We start from the raw sequence: 14,524 nt of genomic DNA, 5'->3' as shown, positions 1-14,524 counted from the left end.
GTGAGACCTCCCTTTTTTTAGGATCTTTCGGCACAGTTCCAAATTTAGCAGAAATGAAAACCATCTTTCTTTATTTTTGAACATGATTACACACACTTGTATAGAGACCAATAGGGTTTGGCTCAGACTAGTTGCCTAACATATATAAATGTAGATTAACCGTGATTTATCTAGGTATTCTTAATGAATTTCCTTATTTGATTATCAGTCTTTCTTGGAATAGAAACCTAAAACCATGATACCTCCACTGGGGATAACACCATTGATGTCTAATTTCCCCTTGGGGATTATTAAAGTAGCTCAAGTTTAAGTCTCTCCAGGCAAGTGTGAACATTTTGGGAAGTTCTAGCAATTTCTATTTGACAGTACTCAAGATCACAGCTTTAGTGATTTGTAGAGAGGATTCACTCAGGCAATTGAGAGGACTCACTTTCCCCTTTGGTGGAGAATTTCCTGTGTGATGGACCCCTCCTCATTTACCTTGCTGCTTCTGGGAGAACCGTTAAAGGCAGTGATGCGTCCAGTGTGACCACATTCCCTTTATAGAAGGACTTACTGTCCTACGACTGCAGCTTATAGTGTCCGGACTAGGGCCGGGCTATATGGCCAAAGAATAAAGTCTCCGATTTCTCATACCAAATTTGATTTCCGATTTTAATTAATTTTTTCTCTCCCTACTTTTACTTTCTTTTAAATAACTATTTTATTTTAACATCTCCTTTGGAAGTAATCCTGAACACAAAGTGTAACTAAATACAAGCTGTAAAACTGTTTGTAAAACAATGGTGTTTTGTGAGCTGCTGGTACCTTGAGCATCTCGTAAAGAGAAACATTTCACGTACTTGACAGATTCTCTGTTTCAGGTGTTGAAACAAAATTTGTCGTGCTACCACTTTTGATAGCAACAACCTTCAAGACGATTTTGCAGCGTGTGGTTTGTTGCTCCAAGTCTGAAGTCACAAAATCGAACCAGGTCCACAGAACTGTTTTGGGAGCAAGCTCCTCTTTGCTAGTTGCCATTTAAATGTCTGTGCATAGCGAGAAATGGGCCGGCTGATCGGACTCTGAACAATGGAAGTTTAAGAAAGTAAAGTATTGGGAAATAAAACTCAAATTTTGAAAAGCACTTTGACAAAATTAAAAATCGAACAAAGTGCAGTACATCAAAAGCTAAACACAATAAAAACTGTTATAGAGAAGCTCAGCATTTTATGATCTATAAATTACTTCCCAGGTTGGAATAATAATAATAATAATAATAATACTAATATTTATCATCATCATCGTCATCATAATAATAATAATGACACTCAAAGCGCTTACAATGTGTGTCCATTATTCATTCACTGCCAGTACGAGCCTTTGGCCATTTTAAAATGGTTGCTGCATTGGCTCCCTGTGCATTTCAGGATTGTTGTTATAGTTCTTTTATTGCTTTATACGTGTTTTTATGGCCTTAGGCATTCATATTTATCTGATAGGATCTTAAAGTATGAACCCTCGCGGACCCTGAGCTGCTCAGATACAGGCCTTCTAGTTATTCCAAAAGTCAGAACTAAAACATCCGGGGAGACGCCATTCAGTTTTACAGACCATGCTTGTGGAAAAGTCTCCCAGAGAGCCTCAGGGCCGCAGAGACTGTTCATGATTTTAAAGGCTAAATACCTACCTTTTTAATCTGGCTTTTAGTTGAAATTTAGGAATTCATTTGATATTTTGTTTATTTTATGTTCTCTTTTTTACTAATTTGATATATTTTTATTTATTCATGTTTAGTGATTTATATTTGTCTAATAAGGTTTGTGTATTTACTTATCTGGTAATTTATCTGTTTTGCCTTTTATTTATTTTATTCCTTTTACATTTTATTTGTAACTCTAGTGTTTTCCACAGATGGACCCTTTACATCAGTGATTGACCCTTCTCAGTGAATGGAGTCGCTACAATGGGACCTCCGAGGTCTGGCTCTTTTTCTTAGACCTGGGTTTTTTTTTGGTAGTGTATTCTGTGAACTTTGTGAAATTTGATTATGTTTTTATGCATAGCACTTTGTGTAACACGAGTTGGAAAAGTGCTATACAAATAAAATTTGATTTGATTTGATTCAATAAATAAAACTAAACTTGTGCAGGAAGATGAAACAATTTTTGGATCAAATTTTGATTTATCTAAGTGGATGAATCAGGATAATCTAGAGTGGCTATGGAGAAACTCTTTCTTTATCCTCTTTTTTTTAAACTTTTTATTAATCAGGTTCAAAAACATAAAGGAAAATGGAAGAAGCAGCATCGAGTATCACTCTGACAGACCACAGGAGGTTTCCCTCTGCATTACACTCTTATTGATTCCCACACCAACCAGACGAAGGTGTTGGAACAGCAGAGACACAGCTGTCTATGCAATGAAGACTTGTAAACATTTCCTTTCAAATCAATATTAGTTCCTTTCTTGCTGGATTCTCATAGTCTTCCCTTTCCTCTTGTGCACTTTTAAAATCTTCTTTACAGAAATCAACAGGGGTCTCCTTTGACTCCACAGGACGATAAATCAAACCCCAAACTAATCTGGATGAGCTGAGAGGAGAAATGAGTCCGTGGGGTTTGTTATAAACTCTGCTCTCCTTATGACAGGGTTGGTTCCAGTGAACATGTGCAGGGCGGAGCTCACACATCCCAAACAGCAGCATGTGTCCACTCTAACTGACAGATGGCCAGAGGAAATTACATCTGTGCCAAGCCCCGTGCAGCATAACTGCCCGAGCTCTTCTCTGCTATTACAACGGAATGAGTCACCGCGTTCATCCCTGCATGCATGTGTTTGCTTTGTATATAAGGTGACTCTATCGCAGTGACTGTTAGGGGCAGCTGGCGCGGCGCGGTCTGCCAGGATGACGTGGCGGGGGCCAAGTCAGAAGTCTGTTCCAGGAGCCTGGAGCTAATACCTGTCAAGTCACATTACACAGACAGTGTGAGGAGCTTTAGATCGGAGCTGTGCTAACCTGGCATGTGCATGCATGTGGCTGTGGGAGTTGAGTTACATGTTGTGGAATATGGTTTGAGTGCAAAAGCCCTTGTTTTGGGGACACAAGACAGAGCAAATTCAGAATAACACATAGATAAAATAAACTGAAACATCTTTTAGAAAACCGGGTGTTTATGACAATGTCGGACATTGTTAAACAAACCCTATGTGTGGGTTTTTGTGGGTTGAACTGGTGCCATTAGACATTGTCTCTGGCGGGAAATTCTGCTGCCAGAGTGAGACTATGCATGGTTGTTATGACTTTGACATGGATGGTGTTTGTCAAAGTATAATTAAATGATGATTTTTTTAAAGTTGTTTTGATGTTCTTTTGTGTGTTTTTTTTTTCTGTGTAATGACAATATTTTTAATGGAAAGAATGAATGTGTAGATGTTGATTTTAGCAGTGAAATAATCATTTGGAGCCTTTCTGGTGCAGCTTTGCTGTCAAGCAGGCGTATTCTACCCTTTAGGCTGCGTGAGACCACTGAGTTTTCAACAAATCTGACAAACCAGAAGCGTTAAGAAAAGAGCACAGAAAGAGAGAGGAGCTTGTTTTGTTTCCTGAGGTGCATCACAGTGACAGATCGCTAATGTTGCTTCTGTGGCACTTTGTTTTTGAACACCAGTTTACAGTTTTTCTTGCCATTTGATCAATTGCTTTGTTTACCAAACAGTTTATTGATATGCATCCATCTTCAAATTTATTAATAAAGTTTACAGAACGAGTTTCCTATAAAGCTATTTGTTTTATTATCTTGAGATAATTCAACTTTTTCTGTTTGTTTTTATTGTAACAGATGATTTTTCATTTGATAATCTAATTTTTTGTGAAGCTTAGGTGACCAGTTATTTGAAAACGGCTTTCATTACGAATCAAAATCAGTTGTTAAATAAGTAATTTGAAAAATCAATCAATTTGTTATTCAGGTTTTATTGTGAATGTGAATTAAATCAATTTGTGGATTTGTGACACCCGTAAGAGAGTCCAAGATTTGTTGATGGTCTTTCAAAAATCTTTAAAGCTAAACAGGAACCAAAAACAACGCCTGATAAGGTGTGTGGCGGGACAGCAGCAGTCCAGTCTCCCACATTTACTCACTGATCTCCAGCTGCCTCTGAATGCGTCCCTTGCAGCGCTCCCTGTAGTCTGACTGGGTGGTATTGTATTCTGACATCACCTCCACAAATTTGCGGGACAGAGTGGAGTGCTACAATGAAAAACAGAAAAAGACTTGACCCCTTGACCTGTGTCCAGCAGCAGCACTTGAGGCTTAATGAAGAGCCACTCTTAGTGCTCAGTAATCAATAAAAAAGGGATTGTGCCTCTGTCTTAAGAATAGATGCATCCTGAATGTATTATAAACAAGAAGGAAATGTATTGAATCTGTTCATTGCAATGAAAAATTAAATCATAAAAAACAAAAACACTTTAATTATCATAAATTATAAAAACATGTAGCATGGAGCTCGAACAAAGCAAGCACATAGATGCCCCCTGCTGCTCAGACTTCACCTGTGTTTTGCGTATCCTCAGGTCAGCTGATGACCTGTTCTGCCCCTCCTCTTGTTCAATGGTTTGCTGGATACCTAAACACAAAAAGAACAAGAGACATATTTTTTCTTAAGAGTGTTAAGTTTAGAAAGAAACACCAGCAATGGAGTCAAATGAAAAACCTTTAGTGTCTTCATCAGACGTTTAAATCCATTTTAAGCCAAGAAGCAAGGTTCTGGACGAGTCCAAACAGAGGCACAGATGGGCTGATGATGAATCTTACATTAATGCTGTCATCTGAGTAAAAACCTGACATTTTAGGCTTTTACTAAAAAGGCTTTGCTGTCACAAACATTCAAACTTTATGTTAATAGTACTTCTGTGTCAAATCAACATTGTTACTTTTATTTAGTGCAACATAAATAGTATAGGTGATGAGTTTTTAAATTTCTAAAATCTTTGTTGCCACAAAATAACACTAGATTCTTCATCTTGCAATGGTTTTGGAAAAATAGTAAGTAACGCATATTTTTTATCTGCAAAAATATGCAGCTGATAATTCTTAGCTCTGAAATTATACCTCAATATCCAGACAAAATAAATCCGGCTCAGCTTGTGCTCATCTCCACTGAAAACATGTCAAAGGTCAGATGAATGAAAACGAAATGACAGTTTTCGAGGGGTCAGAGGGGTCACTAATTTTCCACAGGAAATGGTGTTTGGCTGTGGGATAACTGTGGTCACATAAACCATTTGAAATGCAGGTTTTTCAAAAACTGTCATTGAAAGCATTGAAAAAGAGCACAAAAAGGAAATAAAACAGACATGCCTCTCCTATTGATTTCAATGATGACTTTTTCTAAAGTGCGAGTGCTGATGACATTTCTTACAATGTGCGACAGGATTGGCTAAAGCTCAGGTGTCATTCTCCTTTTCTTAAAGCAGCTTAATCGTAAAAACATCATTGCACAGAAAAAAAACAGAACTGAAAATTGAGAGGCAAAAAAAAACATTTTTAATAGAAACCCTTTTTCTAATTTTTTCTTTTGTCCAAGAACTATTGAAAACTAGACCATAATTAAGAGACCAATGTTAACATTCTTAAATGTTAAAAGCTTCTGTAGATGCTTGTGCTTTAAAAAATAAAGGTGAACATATCAAACAATTATTTTTAAATGAGTAAAAAATTAATTAAAAGAAATGGTTGCGTGCCCTTTAAGGTTTAATTACAGGGAAACTTAAGAATCAATTTAAAAAGAAAGTTTCAAATATCAAACTACAAGAAATTTTAACATTCAAAATAGCTCTTTTTGTTACATTTATGTTGTTTCAAAAGTGTTAAAAAAAGTTAACTAAAGACAAAATTTTCAACAAGGTTAGTCCTTTTTCAGGTGCTTAAGACATCTTTTTGCCTTTTTTTCCTTAGTCTGAGATGAGGAGACGTATAGAGGAAGCAAAGAATTGCGATCCATAAAAACACAGAATAATCTCTCTAAAAAACTGTATAAGAAGGTCAACAAAACGATAAACTTATAGCTGCATAAGAGAGAAATGTAGGGCTCAAAATCCATAGCAATGTAAACACGTCCTTCTCCTATAACAAAAGCTAACATTTTTCCCTCAAATGTCAGTCAACAGGAGTGGAGTGAGGTGTGAGGGATTCATAGCTGTTCAGACCCTGGCTCCTGAAAATATGTTCATGGATCAGTATTTCACAAGGTGGCTTAAGGGCAGCAAAATGTGATATGTTAAAGTTTTTCTTTTTTTCCTCCCTTAGATGTTTAGATTCAAGTCATTGACTTCACATCAGGTTTATCTTAAAGTGAAAGAATTCCAGATTGCATATTGAATAAATAGTCATTGTAAATCTGATTTTTGTTTAAAAATTTTGCCGGTTGGGGTGATGTGTAGCCGTGTACTTGTGTATTTGTATAGATGTGCTTAATATATAAGACTTGCAAACAGTTGTGTGGATGCCATGTGATGGTGTGTATGTGTGTATGTATGGGTATGAGCATCAACACATGTAATGATGTAATTTACATATGATACTCATCTTATCCCATGACCTTGTATCATCAGCTGCCCCCCCCCTTCTCCACACACAACCCCTGTCCTGTCTGAGCGGCTAAAACTCAATAAAGTTCCAACCCCCGATTGTAAAAGCAAAACTTGTCCATTAAGAGGCACTCAGCTGTAATCTGTGTGCTCATTTGCTAGGCAGGACAAAAAAGAGGAGAAAATTTGAAAACAGATTAAAACTCGAAAGTACACATTGTAAACTTGAAGGAAATATAGAAAATTTGAAAATAAAAACAGTAAACTGTGGCGTACAGTGGTGACAATGCTCTTCTAAAGTTTGGTACATCGTAGGGTGGATGACTCGTTGAGGCACCAACAGTAGATTGTTTTGGAGGGGAAATGACGTCACCATCAATTCTATCACCTGATGTCAATCATGTTTTGTTGCGAATGGGCTTAAAGCCCCGTCCCAATATAAAGCTAAAATCAGCAGGGAGAAACGAAAAAACAAAAGTTAAAAATACTAAACAGCAGCTGTTACAAAAAAACATTAGCTTTCATTCAGTAACAATGTTGGTTTTTTTTATTTCTAGTTTTAAATTTACAATACACATTTTTACAATTTTCAATGTTTCTTTCAATTTTTTTACATTTACTTTAGAGTTTAAAACTTTTTTTTAATTTTTATTTTTTATTTTTTCTAAATTTGCAATTTCTGTTTTCAAACGTACAATCACGTTTTTCTTTCCATATGTACTTTCTGACAGTTTTTTTCCCCTGTATTTGTTAGTCTAGCGATTAAGGGCAAGTGTTTGTCATTTATTTTTTATAGTTAAGGAAAGTTTTTTAAATCTTTGGTGCACATTTTTACTTGCATCGGTATTCTCTTGTTCTGACATCTGTACACCAGTGCTACACTGGCCTTGATCAGTGTGTAAATTAGACCTTTTCCCACACCAACTATGCTTGCATGTCGTAGACTCAACAAGCATCCTTCAAATCCAGCTGTGGTTCTCTTCAAGGGAGCCAAAGCGATGAGCCGCAATAACCACTTCTTCACATTTTTACCAACCCCGGCCACCATCCACCTCCATACAACCCAGGCCCTCAGCCTCATTTCCTTTCACTGTGCCCAGAAAAATCACAGTGCCGGGCTTTTCTCCAGCTGATCGGAACACATTCAGCCCAGCTTTTATGTCCAGTTTTGATTTACTTGCCAAGGAAAGTCCTTCACTGCCCAGTGACTTTTGTTTTGGTGATAATCCATCATTCCGCTTAGTCAATTTGCCCAGAGTGAATCTGTTTCTGGAATCACTTTTGCTTTCAAATATGTGAAAATAAAAACAAACTCATATTTAGGTATATCTATATTTTTTTGTAGAAACAGATTGTTCATATAACCAGCCTTAGACGGATGCATCTTTAGTTTAAAATTTGCACTTTAGAAGACATGATATTTATTTAAAGACGCAACCCCATGAAAACTGTGTTTCTAGTGTTTTTAACATGTTCTTGTAACATTTTTTTTCATAATGGAGCACATACATAAAGGACATTAATTTCAACATATGTGTTTTTCTTTATTCAAATCGTTGAATCAGGAGCAGAGAAAAAACGTTGTGGGAAAAAGCTTGCAGTTGTGACGTACAAGTTACTATGGCAAACCACAAGCTCCCTGCTCTGCTCCATTTTGATGCATCCACCTGTAGATAATTAGATCCATGTACTTAACATCTGGCATCCCACAACTCAAAGGTGAATTTCTAATGAACTACTACCGCTCTGCAGAAACTATGTCCTAGAAAAGAACACAGCTTTTTAGATTTTGGCTCAGAACGGCATCATAATTAAGACCACTGGGAACATAGATTAAAAGGTGATCGGAGTATGTCTTTAACTTTAATTCTAGCTAACTAGTTTTTTATTATTATTTTTATAAAGGCTCCTGAATGCTCCTTCATACTTTCCCCTCAGAAAATCCAAACAGAGACCATGCATTTGAACAGTTGAGTAACAAAAATGTGTGGAAAAATCTAAAAAATGATTAAAATCCTTCAGAGACGTAGTTCATCTACATGAACTGTTTTGCAAATTTAGGCAAGATAGCATGTAAGCTGTATCTCCTGCGGGTTGAGGTGCATCATCTCCAGTTTCCTATCTTTATTTGTTTCAAAGAAAACTGCTTTACACGATTTATTCCTAGAGACAAGATTATTAGTTATAATACTCACTGACCTGGTGTAAGGATGAATATTAAATATTTCACTTATAGATCAGTCCTTGATAATAAATTACACAATGATGGCTTGTGACCTCAAGGCAGACAATGTATATTTAGTACTTATGAAAGTCTTCAAATACTCTGACTTATCCTAATGCATTCTGTTGTGTTAATAATTGAAAAATACTGATAACTATGTCACCAAAACCCCAATGACGCAGCAAAGGAATTTCCTGCCTGAACTGGTACTTGCAAAGATTTAAAATCTTGTTTTCAGACAGTAAACATATACATTTTTCTCAGGTTTTAAGATGTTTAAATTTTGATCTAAACCTTTCCAATATTTTCTGAAAATCACCACAGTTGAGAATTATTTGATTCATGAAGAGCTTGGATATATAAAATAGGGAAATTATTATCAAAATGAGTCAAAATCCTTTTGCTCCATAATCTTGGCAATAGAAAACTTTGATTCAAGACTCAAAAAAACCTCAATTTTCACTGTAATTTTTTTATTCATTTTAAGGATGTTATTTTAAAGTTCAGTAAATGTAAATGTAAATTTTAACATGTTAGTCTGACAGTAATTGTCACTAATTTTTAATAAAAACTTGGGTTTGTGTTTCAAGAATAAGAGCTTAGATGTAAATGCGGATTCATTCAGATGGACCAACTTGTACTAATATTGTCTTTTCATTTAGTTCTAAATTGAGTCATTTCCACTTATTACATTAGCTTTTTGTCACTGTAATCAAAATAAATGTCAATTAGATACATAAAAACTGAAAAAAATTACTACTTGCTTAGAAATAGCAAAAAATGTACTTATTATTGGGCTGTATAACATTCCGTTTTAAGGAATTCTATTTAACATTTAATTTTTTGTAGATTATTTTTCCTTTTTTATGCTTTTGTGGAACTCCTTGCTTCTAAATTGTGATATTTCAAGATTACTTTGCAAGTAAAAATGACTTGCTACATGTAGTACCCGGACAGGTTATTTAACTACCTTCTTGATTTTTTTCTCAAGATTAAAGTTATTTTCCTAATTTTAGGCCATCTCTTTTTAGAGTGTAAATAACCGTTTTGCAGAAGCTGGGTGCTGTCTTCCCCACAGTTGTCAGAAACCTTTTTGGGGTTTCACAGTGTTACATTCATTACCCAGGTCAGACAAACCTTTATAGTAAAGTTTCTTCAAAGAAAAAGCACAGAATCAAAAATGTCAAAAACTATTCATTTTTTCTAAATAATACTTAGAAATTAAGGCTAATATCTTCACTAACGTACAGGTATTCAGTAAGAATTTGTTATGTTTTCTATGCATTTAAATAGGGATGCGTTTTAATGCATTTATCTTTGCACCATCTGTTTCCAGCCTTTGAATAACATCTCTAAAGTGAACCATTACTGACCATTTAAACTGTTTATTTTTTATGCTTGTATCTGTGTTTCTGAGTGCAATTTCACAAAGATAACAATTTAAAGCAAGTACTAAATCTGTCTGAGTTTGCCATCATGGTAGCACTGCAAAGCACTGAAACTCATGCATGCTAAATTCATAAAGTAGGGGAGTTAGAAGGAAATGTCAGAATAGGATTACACACTAAATTGAAATGCATGGAGAATGACAAGCAAGGACTCTCCAAACACATGATGAGGGCCTAATCTGGAACTAGTGCTTGTAAACTGTTTGTTGGTGTAACATTAGTGTGACTGTTTTCATTAGCATAAATAAAAATAAGAGGGTGTTCATGAATCAGAGCCATCATCCTCTCTGTGGAGAGTGAAACTTTATATGAGAATAAACTGAGGTGTCTGTCAGCTGCTGAAGGCTATGCGATCTGCTGTCTGAGTCCTGCTTCTCTATTCCTGCAAAAGACACAACCCTGCTGGATGATCATTTTTATGACACCGTTTTGCATGCAGGACAGAAACACATGCTCACATTACTGAACCTTTCTACTTACAGAGGATTGTAGAGGTGAGAACAAACACATGTCATTGAAACCAGCTATAGCTATAGCCTCACATTCATAATGCTGTTTTTTATTTTTATTTTTTAACAATTTTTCATCTTTGCATGACTTATCCCAAATAATGTATCTCCCACGTTTTGAACCAGTCACTGTACATTCAAACAAAATAAATGTTTTTTTTTTTTTTTTTTACAATGATGCCTCTTGTCCATCTTCTGGGAAGTGCCTGTGTCATTTTTAATCAACAAGCCATTGGCTGATCGAATAAAAGTAGATTTAAGTCAAATTTTACTCAAATTATGAATAACATTAGGCAGCACTGTGCACAAATAACAACATTTGTATTACTAGCTGAAAGTACTGTAAGGTAAATTATACTTTAACACTGTTTAAGTTTACCTTCTTGTTGCCTGTTTTTTGCCTTCTGACTTTAATTATAAAGCGATCACAGTTGTTTGTCCTTATCCCTTAGATTTATTCATTGTGTTCTATGTTATGTATTTATGTGCTGCAGTGTGGTCTTAACAATTGATAGAATATAAGTAAAAATTCACTCCAGTCATTCATCACAGTAAATGTATCTGACTGGGAGGTTAAAATGAAATATCAGATTTTGTCTGTGAAGTAAGAAGAACCAGAACCAGAATAGAGTTAATCAAATAAGTTGTTTGCATATTACATCATAGCATTTTATTTCAGTTCACATTAATTAGGGAACAGGTGATTGACGGCTCCACAGGAGAACAAAGGGAATTGTACTCACTCTTTAATTTAGAGCGCACTTTGTTGGCCAGCTTTTTGATTTCTGCCATGAGATCCTCGAGTTCAACCTTGGTTTCTGTAGAAAGAAGAGGAAAGCAGATGAAACACATTCAAACCTACCGTAAGTCTGAAAGAGTTTCACAGGGATGGAATCCACACCAACTCATGTGGATTGGCAGTCTCATTTAGGACCAACAATTCATTCAATCTAGTCCACCCAGAACACTTACCGGTAGTTCTTTTTTTTCAAGGAGTGACAGCTTTTTTCCCTTAAATAACAGCTTAAAAACATACAGATTTTGCTGCATGATGCAAAGATGAAAGTTGGTGAGGAGAAAAGAGGCAGTGAAAGTCCAAAAACTTGTGTTATGCTTACAGTGACATGAAATAAAAAAGACAGAAAACATGATCTAATGGTGGAGTTGGACCGGCTTGCTGCTTCGTCGTCCAACCCGTCTTTTTTTTTTTTTGCTTTCTTACATTTGTCAGATTTGGCTTCTACTTGGACGAGTCTTGTGTTTACTGGACAAGCCTAAAATCTGACAGCCTTTGAGCCACAATCACAGGCTAATCTTTATGTGTTTCCGGGTTCCATCGCAATAGTCAAGGTCCAGACGGATTGTCTAAGAATACCCGCTGTGGTCTCTTCAGCTGCTCAAAAAAATGTAGCAGCCTGCTAGATGCAGTTAAGGAGGAAATAAAAAGACAGCAAAAGCAAAGGATTAGGGAAGGAAAACTCCACTGGTGTGCCCACAGGCTAAAAAGAAACAGAGCCAAGCTGTCATCCATCGTAGATAGCACCTCCCACCCCCTGAATGACACAGTGAGGGTCCTAAGAAGCTCCATAAGCGACAAGTTCTTACACCCACTATGCAGAAAGCAGCATTCCTCCAGGTCTTTTGTGTCATCTACTTTAAGACTGAACATGCATCATCAAGCTGAGGAAAAACGTTGAGTTACATGTGGAAATGTGCAGCAGCAAGTGAAACATCATACAGAAAAAATTGTTTTCCATAATATACATTTTAATTGTTTTAAATGTATACCAATGCAGATGGCTATTCATCAAATGGCATCATCACATACCACAGACTTGTAAAACTGCTGTTTTTGACCTGCGTAATATAGCTAAGATCAGAAAAATATTATTTAAAAGTGATGCTGAAAAACTCATCCGTGTGATTGTCACATCCATGCTGAATTACTGTAACTGTGTTCAAGCAGCAAGCCCTAAACGTTCTTTAAAAACTCTACAGCTTGTTCAAAATGCAGCAGCAAGATTGTTAGCAGGAACTAGCAGAAGAGAACACATTAGCTTCCTGTGTTAGTTTCTCTTCCCTGGCTCCCAGTTGAATCTAGAATTGAGTTCAAAATCCTCCTGCTAATCTATAAAGCCTTACATGGTATGTCCTCACCCTATATTAAAGATCTCATAGTGCCTTACCAACCAAACAGAACACTTTGCTCACAAAATGCAAGACTACTTGTTGTTCCCAGAATTAGTAAAAGTACGGTTGGAGGTAGAGCCTTTAGCCAGCAAGCCCCTGTTTTATGGAATAAGCTCCCAGCTCATGTAAGAGCGGCCGACACAGTTTCCACATTCAAAGTTAGGCTTAAAACATTCCTCCTTATTGCTTTATTGCTATCTTACCTACTGTAATGAAGTTTGGGGGAATAATAACAATTTTCATTGCATCCATTATACATATTTCTCCATGGATCTAAGCAGAGGGAAGATGGTTTCATAAACTGGGCCAGGGCGGCCCATTCCTCTTGCTTAGATTTATATCATATTGTGTTAAAATTGATATGCTAAAAATGTAGATTTTCTATTATTGTCTTTATTATTACCATCTGCTATATGTGCCATAGTGCATGCAACTTACTACTAACATGTTTGAATTAAATTTAGTAACAATAACAATTAGCTGCTAGTATGCTGCTAGAAGTTAGAAGCTGGAGAAACTATGGTACACTGGGGTTCTTTCCTCTGTTCTCATCTGCTTCTCCTCTTGTCTCTTCTTGATCATTTATTTATCATTTAGTTCTCCATGCCTCTGTTTGGTGCAGTGCAATACATGTATTGTCCTTTGAGTGAATCCAGATTCCAGGTAGCTCGTCCGTGCTCCTGTACTTGACTGTGGTCCTTACCTCTGGCTCGTCTGTGCCCCTGTACCTGACCATGTACTTTGTCTCTGACTCATCTCTACTCCTGCTCCTACACTTTGCCGTGGAACCGACTTCTGGTTTATCTCGTGCCCCCAGCCGTCCCCCAACTCCATCTGGATGAAGCCCATCTGCTGGACTATTTAAACATGTAGTTGTAAAGTTAGATAAGCCAATTTTTCTCTAAGAGTTCTGGTACATTGCCTGTCCATCCTGGGAGAGGATTCCTCTTTCATGTAGACATTCCGGAAGTTTTTTCTTTTTTTTCCTGGAATCTGTTTTTTGTGAGTTTTTCCTTACTGAGAAGGAGGGTCTAGGGCAGGGATGCCCAGTTTAGTTTTGTCTGTTTAGTTTTCGTTAGCAATCAGCTATTGTATATTTTAACTGATTTTATGTATTGTACAATTAGTGAAGCCCACTGAGACAACTGTGTTGTAATATTGGGCTTTGTAAAACAAATTGAATTGAATTAAATCTAACACATTCATATTAATTATTTTGGGGTTTTCAAGTCTTCCAAAAGAATAAAACAGCAAGGGTTAAACCAAACTGAAACATTTTGAATAATTCTTGAAATGTCCAGTTATTGAAGAAATCAAATAATGAAGTGTAACATTAATCCGTGAGATACATGATCTTGTTCAGAAAAAAAAAGATTATTTTAAAAACACGTTGTCTTTAAGGGGAAATATATCTAAAAGAATGCTTTTATTTTTCCCCGCCTACACACAACTTAATTTTTTTTTGCTTAAGCTCTAGACCAAACCTTGCAGGAACACGGATGAGTGACCAAATGACAATGATAATAAAAGAAAAGCCACCGCTTAGTGACTAAAATTGAATGAGCCACCATTTTGGGCT

The 14,524-nt window shown here is 36.3% G+C and overlaps 1 protein-coding gene across 3 annotated transcripts in view; it reads right to left on the bottom strand.

Annotated features, from left to right (window-relative positions):
- Positions 1-14,524, bottom strand: part of stx1a (syntaxin 1A (brain)) — a 75,302-nt gene that overhangs the window by 10,583 nt on the left and 50,195 nt on the right. For all 3 annotated transcript variants that reach the window (XM_011482505.3, XM_020708238.2, XM_020708237.2), the window contains exons 4-6: positions 11,499-11,573; positions 4,538-4,611; positions 4,124-4,232 (exon numbers count right to left, since the gene is read on the bottom strand). In XM_011482505.3, the coding sequence (XP_011480807.1) occupies positions 4,124-4,232; positions 4,538-4,611; positions 11,499-11,573 (258 nt within the window). The remainder of the gene's footprint in view (positions 1-4,123; positions 4,233-4,537; positions 4,612-11,498; positions 11,574-14,524) is intronic.

The sequence above is a fragment of the Oryzias latipes genome, chromosome 13, assembly GCF_053564925.1.
Source record: "Oryzias latipes strain Hd-rR chromosome 13, Olatipes_Hd-rR_3.1".
NCBI classification, from domain to species: Eukaryota; Metazoa; Chordata; class Actinopteri; order Beloniformes; family Adrianichthyidae; genus Oryzias; species Oryzias latipes.
Note: the sequence above shows the minus strand (reverse complement) of the source record. Positions and strands in the feature narration are given on the sequence as shown.